This window comes from Aptenodytes forsteri, unplaced genomic scaffold (assembly GCF_000699145.1).
Source record: "Aptenodytes forsteri isolate BGI_AS27 unplaced genomic scaffold, ASM69914v1 Scaffold32, whole genome shotgun sequence".
In the NCBI taxonomy this organism is placed as follows: Eukaryota; Metazoa; Chordata; class Aves; order Sphenisciformes; family Spheniscidae; genus Aptenodytes; species Aptenodytes forsteri.
The window spans coordinates 4354098-4364908 of record NW_008795138.1 but is presented as its reverse complement, the minus strand read 5'-3'; the positions used below and the strand labels follow the sequence as shown (position 1 = coordinate 4364908).

Genomic DNA, 10811 nt, shown 5'->3' with positions numbered 1-10811 from the left:
CACTCCTTTTTTCCCCCTTTAATTCATGTTATTGTAGGGTGAAGTGCCTTGGCACAGGATTTTTCAGCTTCGGGGAATGATTCTGAAAGGGTGTGCTGTTTATTTTATTTTCAGTTTGTGTGGAGGTTTTTTCCTTCTTTTTTTCTTTTACTGTGTTTGGAAGTAGGAAACCACCTATTGTGTAAATGGGGCACAACACTGGTATTGTGCGTGTGTCCATGTGTGCTGGGGGAAGGTGGCAGGAGGGTCTTGCCAGGTCATATTCAGGTTACAAGTACAAAAGTCATGGTCACTTTTTTTTTTCTTTTTGTACAGACATTGTTTATTTTGTTTTCTTTCTGGTTGAAGAGTACAGCGCACATTTTCCCCTTTTAGCCATGGGTGAGTCTAAATGGCTTTTATGGAGAGATTAGCACACCCCGACTTTAATACAAGGTTTCCTTTTTTTAAGGATGTGTTTGTATGCTTTCTGGACTTTTGAATTAAAAAATATATTATGATCTTTAAAAGGATCACTGTAGATGTGGACAAATCATTAAAGAGTGCAGAGATATATGATCCATAACTGGTTAGTGAAAATAACTTATTGATGAAATATAAAAAAAATATTTTATTGTAGCACCTATTTTTATATGCACATTAGCATTTCTCTTTCCTTCACTATTTTAGGGCCTAATCCTGCAAATTCTTACTCACTTGAGTATCTCTACTTGTGAAAGAAGTCCCAGCTTAGGCCTTCATCCTGCAGGCACTTAAGCACATGAACAACTTTACCAATGTGTGTAGTCCCATAAACTCACTCATTGAGCAAAGTTAGTCAAATGCCCAAAACATTAGGATAGAGGATGCAGAACTATTCTTACAAGTAAAATTACTGGGATGTTTAAGTGTTTTTTCTTTTTTCAGGATGGGGTCCAAAGTCTGCGGATGGCTTTAAAGTGTTGCACTACATTGAGAGCTTTTTTCCCAAAGCTGATGTAGTATCAGGAGGATTATATCATTACAGATAATGCCAATTATGACCAAATCTTAACAGACAATCTAAGACATATAATCCGATCACAACAGAAAAAAATAATGTTTCTCTATTTAAAAATGTACCTTTTAGCAACCTCCTGCTCAGGCATCTGGTTGGGCAAACTAGTGAGGGACATGTAGAAGGCATTCATTTTAGCAGGAAAAAAAGTGTTTTATTTCTGATTTGTCAGGTTTTTTTCCCCCTTTTTTTCTTTTTTTTAGTTAACCAAAATATAATGATTTTACAACTGTTGTAGCCAGTTTCTGATTGTTTAGTAAAGTACAATTGCACTTGTACAGATCCACGTGTTTACTGGCATCCTGAAAGACCAAATGATGGACTGTACACATCTATATACAATGTCTTTACCCCTTTGGGCAGCAGGCAATGGCAAGGATATTCATAAACACAGCATCACTGTAAGATGGGACAACTGATGTCTCATATGTATCCCAGCACATGTGATTTTTTAATAGTTTCTGAATAAACACTTGATAAATATTTCAAATGTAAGAACATGAAGTAACGAGTATCTGAAGTTTAAAATTTCTTGCCAAAATCATCTGTTTGTGCGTTGGATTCTCTTTATTAGCAATTATGGCTCATAAGAAAGATCTAACATTTTTAGGCAAATCATAATGTGTTCTCTATTTTCAAAACACAACATATGGTAATTACCAGCATATATAATATGGGTCAGAGAGTGACACACAGATACGTGTTTCACCAACATATTGAATAGGATAGTTTTATATTTACATTTTGTTTCTTTGATGAAGTGTTCTTCAATATATGGAACAGGGTAAGTGATATTTCACATGCGGTTTTCTCTTTCTTCATTAGGTTATCATGTTTGGTATTGTTTGCAGAGTTGCTCACTAGTACATCTTTTATTGCAAAAGGGCTCCGTTCCGTTCTGCTTTTCCTATCCATGTACAATCTGTCACTTTCTACAAAAACAAAGCTATATAACTGGTCCTTTGGATTTCAAGATAAATGTTTTGTTGGCATGTGTTCTTCTCTCTATGCCACCCACACTGAGCAAAAGCAAAAAAAAAAAAAAAAAAAAGGAATGACTGTATTTAGCTCGGACAGTTTAGTAAGTGGAGTGTTATTTCAGTTTGAAATGCAGATATGAGGAGTGTTCTTTTGTCACTAGAGACACAACACATGGCTATTCTGTGCACAGCTCTCAATCTCCTGCAGACTTCCCATTGACACTAGTAAGAGATGTGAGTATTGCTGCCTGAGGTGCAGTTCTGGAGCCCTTAGTTTGAATTACCTCCTTTATAACCATTGCTGAAACCAGTGGCCTGGTTCTCCTTCCATTTAAACTCAGTAGAGGCACACTGTTGTTAAATGGGTATAAGTAAGAAAATTTTCAGCCTCACTGGCTTCATCATTCACTAAGAGAAAGGTTAACTCAGTAAGGATTGAATGAGAAGGTCCTGCAAACAGTATGTGTCTGTTCATGTGTATATATTTTTTTTTCTCTGCGATTCTAAACTCATAAACAGGAGTTTGCATAGGTGTCAATACAAATTTAGGATTAGGTGTTTAATGTGAAAAGTACATTTTACATGGCATTCTGCCACAAAGAGGCAGCATCCACAAATGAGTAAATGAGCAGGAATTTCTTGGTTTTTTAAGAAATAGCTGATAGAAATGCCTCGGCAGCCTGTTTTTGCTTGCATTCTGATGCTGCCATTTCTGAGGCTGGTAGTACTGCTGGTTCCATGTTTTCTACAAACACTTAATAACTGATAATGAAGAACTTTTCTATGGGTCTACACTAAAATCAGAACAATTAATTTAAATCTCTTCAATTTCTCATCTTCAGTAGAAAAAATATATTATCAGTTCCATTATTGGAGAAAAAAATTAAATGGCATCAATTACCTTCAGAAAGTGCATTCTTGAAGATAAATCCTTAAAAAAGGATGCAGAGTGCAAAATAATATTCTTTAGTCCATAGTTACCCTGAAACACACCTGAAAGGGCTATTTGTGAATGGACACAATAATAATAACTTCAATGGAATTAGGATTAGCCACTCAGTGGCTACTATGATATATCATCTGTGGAAAATTATAGTAAGAAAAAGTAGATGAGAATGTGACTTGACAAAGGGACATGTGCTTATGATTTGAAACACAGGATAATTTGTTTAAAGAAAAAACATTTGTATAAGAAAACTACCTTTGTTTTGTTAGCAAGATCAGTGAAACCTTCTGCATGATGATCTGCTGAGTTAGTGCTGACCAAAGGGGTAAAAGTGTAAGAAGAAGAAAAAAAAAAAATCCCAATCTGAAGAATTCTGAATACTATTTTAGCTTGGTTTAGGTTGGTTGTCAGACTGGTTTAGGTTGGTTATTAAAGTGTTTTTTTCCCGTTTTTTTTTTTTTTTAGTCTTTTGACAAGTAATATTGAGCTTACTGAATCACTCATGTGGCCTCACATTTTATTTCAAAATTGCATGAAATTCTGTGATAAAAGAGGAAAAAAGGTGGAAGAGAATCCTAATTTCTTAATGTAACTACAAGAATCAAACCATGGATTGTGATAATACAGAACATTTATACTTACGAAGTAAAAGAAATATTCTTTGTACTTACTTTTGTTTTTTCATATTGTGCCAATTTAATGTCCTAAATACTAATGGTGAACTTAGGGGTGAGATACCATTTTCTCTCTCTGTCTCTCCTTTTTCTTTGTTAATTCTTCTCCTTTCCTTTCCTTTCCTTTCCTTTCCTTTCCTTTCCTTTCCTTTCCTTTCCTTTCCTTTCCTTTCCTTTCCTTTCCTTTCCTTTCCTTTCCTTTCCTTTCCTTTCCTTTCCTTTCCTTTCCCTTCCTTTCCCTTCCTTTCCCTTCCTTTCCCTTCCTTTCCCTTCCTTTCCCTTCCTTTCCCTTCCTTTCCCTTCCTTTCCCTTCCTTTCCCTTCCTTTCCCTTCCTTTCCCTTCCTTTCCCTTCCTTTCCCTTCCTTTCCCTTCCTTTCCCTTCCTTTCCCTTCCTTTCCCTTCCTTTCCCTTCCTTTCCCTTCCTTTCCCTTCCCTTTCCCTTTCCCTTTCCCTTTCCCTTTCCCTTTCCCTTTCCCTCACCTCACCTAATCTTTTCTGTATTACATACTTTACTCCCATCTTTGGTAAGAGGAGCTGAATTTCAACTGGTTAATCCTGTAATTTCTAGATACTGTTACACGCTACTTGAAACACCAGACGCTATGTCAGTCCTGTCATCAACTAGAAGTCTGACGTACATGCAGCTTCCACTTTTATACTTCTAGGACCCAAATTCTCACACTTTTTTTAGATTTACCGCTCATTATTTTAATGGTCACTTAAAGTTGTAAAAACATGTTCAGTTGATTCCGTATAGTGCAGTATTTAATTTCTGAATGTTTTCCTATGTTTTCATTTTTTACAAAGCATATAGCTAATTCTTAGGAGTATTCCTTTTAGGAAAACGTATTAGATGTGGTGGTACCTTTTCTCATCTCGCATAATAATTTAATTCTTAAAGTAATATGACAAAATTAATGGTAAGATGTCATAAAAAAAAGACTCTCTGACCCATGGAAAACACAATTTAGAAAATATATCTGAAAAGGCAGGAATAGTTAATCATGGTTGTTCATAAAATATGAAGGTAAAATCCTGGTTCTGTAGGTTGTTTAGACTTTTATTTAGCTGGAGTTCAAATGTATGACCAGCGCGTTGTGTGTTTCTTACAGAAACTTAAGAGTCTGCTTAATGCACATGGTTCCCTCTCAGGGGGTGAGTCCATTAAGGCACTACATCCTAAGGAGAGGGTAAACAAGAGCCCCTTCATTTTTAGAGGGCAGGTTCTTTATATTGCTCAGTGTCTCCAGGGAGCTTGAATAACCTTTCATTTGGTTAAAGACTGGCATACTGAAATGCAGCATCTCCAAACCAGCCTCTAGAGAAGGAGGCCAAAATCTTTGTCTTATGCAGAACTGAGAACACTATTGGCACTACTGATATTAAACTAGAAAAACGGGGAGAGAAGAGAGAGTGAATGGCAGACACAATTCCATAGCTGCCTTCAAACGATCTTCACATCTGTATTGATTATTTGACTGTAGGGAATTGTACCTCCCTTCTGCAGCATCCATTTACTCTGGAAAATGTAGAACCTCAAGCTAAGGAGTGACGAGGATGGAGGCGTAGACAAGTGAGGGGGTTCTGTGAGAGGAGTGGGCAGGATAGCAGCACTCTGAACAGGGCGGCCGTACTAATTGTTCATTTACATCATTTCCAGACACTTCTAAGAAGATTTGCAATGTTCTCTGATGAAATGAGAGGACATAGATCTCCTTGCAGTCCAGCAATACTGTCTTACAGATTTGTGTTTATCCATCTATGTATAAATACTATCCTAATATAAATACCACGTCTTTACAATTTATATTGCTTTTTTCTGTTCATTATTCAGCTACCTTTCCGAGTACCTAACAGTATGATAATACTCCAGAAATACTAAGCACAGTTATGCTTTAGAATAATTGTTTATTCTTAAAACACTGAACAGAACAGAGTTAGGAAACAAAAAGAGGCACATTTAGGTCCTAGGAACCAGAGGCATTTAGTTAATTGAATATACAAAGAAATAAAGTGTAATGAAGTTTGTAATTAAATGGTTATCAAATTAACTATTTAACTTACAGCTAATGGGCCACATTTTGCTTCTAGTTGTGTAAGTACAAAACTGGATTCCATTGACTTAAGGAAGTTACAAAACAATTACCTGGCTCTTATGAGTTTGGCTTTTTGTCATTGAAGTAAACCATTCTCTTAGCATTTTTTTTGTAAAGGTAAAAATTGGAATACAGTAATGATAAACGTTTGTAGTTCTGCTACGTACCTCCAAAATGAATTACATCTATTTCCAATCTGCTGACAAATTAACTGAACATTAATGTAGTATAGCACTGTAAAATTGATCTTGGAACCATATTGTCCTGATTATATGGGAAGTTCAGTTTACATCCACATATACAAATGTGGTCCTTGAGAATGATGGACCATATGAACTGACAACATACCTTTATTTAATTCTGTGGGCTTGGTTCTGAAACCTTGAATTAGGTGAAATAACTATTAATAAAAATTGTTCCCTTTGTGGTGTTTTTGCTATGGAAGATGCAACCACTTTTACTGCAATTTTGCAGCCTCATATTTACAGTATTTTTAAATTTTGCAGAAAACTATAGACCATGTCAAATGTAAATGAATTTTTTTTTCTGTTTGGACACATGATTCCTATTGTATATCATGACATGGTTCTGGGTGACCTTCCAAAACTATGTCTAGAGTGGGGTAAGATAGAAAGTTGAAATAATAATTGTCTAGTTCAATATTTCATGTAATAAAACATTTTCTTCTCATGATTTCAACAATATATCTGATTTTGTGAACACTGGATTATCAACACCTTCTGGTAATTTTTTACTGATACTGTGACAAAAATTTATATTCCTATTTGGGAAGGGGGACAAAGTGTGAGATTGCTGTTGTCAGAGACATCATATCAACTTTATTCAAAAATACTTTTAAATAAAAATAGTGACTAAGTTAGATTCTTAAAATAAAACTTGAAAGGTGACAATCTAGTACAGTTTTCTAATTTCTGAAAACAGAGTTTAATTACCAAGTAGATTATTATTTTAACCGTCTGTATTTTTTTACCATCTGTATTTAAAAAAAAATATATGTGTATATATATGGAAGTGTATGTATACATATATATGTATAAGTATGCATATATATATGTATATATGTATGCATACACTTATATTTATCTGTATTTCTTTAATTAACATTGTCTTTACTGTGATGTAAGAATATTTCCATGTGTGTTTTGAAAGCTTTTAGGCCTGGAATGAAGCAAAATTTCTTCATATAACATATGAACCATACAAATGCTATATCCACAGAGTCACCAAAAAGTCACTCCAGTCCTACAAGACTTCAATTTGTCTAATATAGTAGCATAAATGTTGCTTTGGGGTTGCTAGGAACAAAAGTTCAGGCCCAAATCCAGTTTGCAACTGGCTGAATATAGATTGAGGGGCACTAATATTCCCACACCTTAAAACTCTACCTTTTACGTTCGAAGTAGTATCACGTAACAGGAGTGGCCTGAATTTAACTTTGCTGTATCTTCATTACAATAGCAATTAGTTTGTCCAGTCATATGAATAAACATATATCAAATGTTTTTGTGAAAATTGAAACAGTTCTCACAAAGCTCTCACTGTTAGATATCTGAATTTAGTTTTAAAATAATAAATTCATAACTGTAATTATGCAGTAATTATTGCATGACAAAGATTTGTTCTTTTTCTAAATGCTGAACTTAGGTGAACTATTCAGGTTTTTAGTCACAACTATAATAAAGCTGGTAGTCCCAATGGCAGTTGTTTTCTGCTAAAATTAAAGCAGGGTTGTTCACACTATTGATACTCTTCAGCTATGATACAGTTTTATCATTGTAAATTCTATTTTAAAATTTATAAAATTAAACATTTTAAATGCATTTTCAGGTTGGCAGTTTATTAAGTTGAATCAATTATGTCATTAAATTTATCTAAAATTTATTAGTCATGCAATTTGAAATAGTTTTCACATAGTTTTAAGTCATTCATAGAACTATTTATAAGTGATATAATGATGTGATTACATGAGTTTATACACCATTACATACTGTACTGCACATTCAGTTAGATTTTATCTGATAATTTATAGCAAACCCAAATGTATATGTTACAGTATATTTCACATTAAGCTCAAAATTCAATAATATGTACATTTTTCTTTTCAAATTTATAAGAAATGCTTACATTAAGATCAAAGAACTTGAACGATATACTTTCAAAGAATGAATATTCTGCTGAATCATTTCTTCCCAAGTATAAACATCTTCCCTTAGTGATGATGAAAAGTGCATCAAAGGAAAAATTGGCTAATCAGTATATTTGACGTTTTTGAAGTGAATGAAAATTTGCCCATTGATTTCATTTTTTGAAAGTATGGAATGTCTTTACAGTTTGTCTTATGTTTCTGTCTCTTGCTGTTAGAGACTGTTTATTAGCTTACCTTGCATAGGGAAAATACCTGCTGCAAAGGCATTTCAAATCTCAATCGGTTATAACATCTCTATCAGTTATAACTTTGGGTGTTTCTAAAGCTTGTTTTCTTTCTTCAGTGATTAAATTATGCTTGGTCTTTTAAGGGTGGATATTTTTAGTTTATTTCCATCCAAAGATAGCATGCAATGTAGTTAATACAGGTTGTGGAAACGATTTTAAAATATTATATATTGATGGGTTCATTAAGTTTATAACATTAATGTTTAAAAAACAATCTAACTCTTTAAAATGGAGTTAACAGTTATACATTTTCTATTTTAATTTTCTGTTTCCTTGTCTTATTCTTTTTTCCTTCACATTACCGAATCAAACTGCTTGCCTTTGTTTTGAAATCTGCTTTTTATTTTATTTCGAGTACGGAGCACAATTATCTGCAGAGGGATCTAAGCTATTGTTCTTAGGTGTGTGTATTTTCTGTTAAAGAAAAATACTCTTTTAGATAGCTGTTGATTTTCTAAACAGAATCATATGGTCTACATTTCTCCCCTCCTTCTCTCTACATTCTTATACTGTGAGGCAGTGAAGAGACATAAGTGTTTGCTTTTGTAGCTCTGATAGCTGGAATAAGACCTTAAGCAAAATCCTCATCAAAGTCAAAGGAAATTATATTTTAGGTAGGGATTTTTTTTAAAAAATTGTATTTATAGCATTGTTAGTGTAAATCTGTAACATGAATACATACTTTTTAAAATATTCTATTTATAGCATTGTTAGTGTAAATCTGTAACATGAATACATACTTGCATAAACATATATTTATACATATGTATGTATGGAGCACCAGTCAGTGCAGAATGAAGCTTTTTTTGGTTGTAGTTGATTTTTTTTTTAATGCACCTTGTCTCAAAAAGAGGAACTGTCTTGTAAGCAGGCAATGCTAATATAATGAAGCTTTTCAGCAGAGTAGTTTAAGTGGTAAAATGAACTTCTCATTGACAATTTCTCATCAGGTCTGAAATGTTTCTTTTTACCTTTTTGGCATGACAGGTAATAGCTACCAACAAGTAAGTGACAATGTACCATAATATCATGTTGAACAGTATAATCTATTAGGTTTATTGTGCAATATATTACTTAAAATTTTTAAATGGTAGAAGTCTACTAATGCATATTGTACTAACTTGTACATCAACTTTTCTTTAACATTTTTTTCCTAAAGAATAAGAAGTTGCTACTCTTTGAGAAAAGTTGTTTCTATAAATATGAAAAGTAGTTAAAATAATGATTCTAAATTCACCAATTTTTAGAAACATCATTGAATGTATTTATAATGGTTAATAATTTTTCATCCATACCTAATTTTATATACTGACTGTGTTCTATAATTTTCAGTATATTTTATATACTGAATGTTATCTGTAATTAAATATTTCTTAAGAATTCTTGGATTACTAAGAAGTTTTTGTTAGATTTGGTTAGGATCAGAGGTTTAATTATGGAGGAAAAAAGCATTCTCTCATCAATTTGTCTTCATAATCTTTATCTTAGGATCGATTGTCCAAATGAATTGGACTAATTTTTTAAAATGTTAAAATATGTATTAATTTTACCTCATTTGCTATTTGAATGTTTGAGAATTATTTACTGCTCTATGTAATAATCTATGGTGAAATATCAAATTTCCCAACTTTGGCCTGATCAATACTATGTAATTTCAACTTACAGTTGCATAGTGAAACTATTTTTCTTTTATGATTGTCTTATACTTAGTTACCCTTACCTCCTGCTCTGTGTGTTGATATAAGGCCTCACAAATGATCATTTAATCATTAAAGTTCGATATTACTTCACAACCCTAACAGAAAGATAATTTAACACGGCAACGAAGACAAAAGTTTGAAGGTAGATTTTTATTCTCTGACTACTTCCCCATGTGAATAAGTTGATTGATGTGAGTAGTCTCATCAGGTTCAGTCAGAATATTTGTGTAACACTTACATGTTTGGAGAAAAGGAATTCAAATATATGTCTGACATGTACAGGCTTAAATCAGTCCTTAGTGTGAGTTCAGGTTTACTTGACGAAGTAAGTGTTTCTGAACATGCTAGGATAATGATTACTGTTACCAAAGTCTTTTCTTCCTCTAAAAAGGGAACTTTCTGTTTTAACTCATGTAGACAATATGCAATTACATGTGTGTATCAGCGAGCATTTTGATATGCTCAGAAAGGCCTGAGGACCTTGAAATCTAATGCTAGTTCAATTTCTGAAATGCTTACTTTTTGTTTTCCTGTATTTTGTTTTTAATTGAATGTTACTGGCTTGAAAAGTTTAAGCCTAATGACAGAAAGGTACTGGGAGGGTTAATGAATATTTTTATTTATTCAGAGATTTGAACTGTAAAGCCATATATGGAAGATAAGTAGTTATAGGTTATGAATGTCTTCATTTTGTCTTGTCTTCTAAAAAAGTTAGATTTTTTTATTTGAACAGGGAATACAGAATTTGAATGAAATATAAAGACGTTAAATAGCTGTCATCCAAAGGCTTAAATAAGAATTGCTGTTGTTATTGTTTTTGTTGTTGTCATTGAACTCTGAAAAATCAAGTCATGTTTATTTTTGGGACTCACTGGGTTTTTAGGAAGTGAGTGAACAATGACTAAGAGGCCTTGCACCTCTCTG

General features: G+C 33.2%; 1 protein-coding gene across 1 annotated transcript in view; it reads left to right on the top strand.

The window, feature by feature from the left end:
- The window catches only part of SLITRK5 (SLIT and NTRK like family member 5), a 3988-nt gene extending 2978 nt beyond the window's left edge, over window positions 1-1010 (top strand). Inside the window, exon 2 of the mRNA XM_009278481.1 lies at window positions 907-1010. Coding sequence (XP_009276756.1) covers window positions 907-1010 — 104 coding nt within the window. The remainder of the gene's footprint in view (window positions 1-906) is intronic.
- Window positions 1011-10811: the final 9801 nt, after the last annotated feature.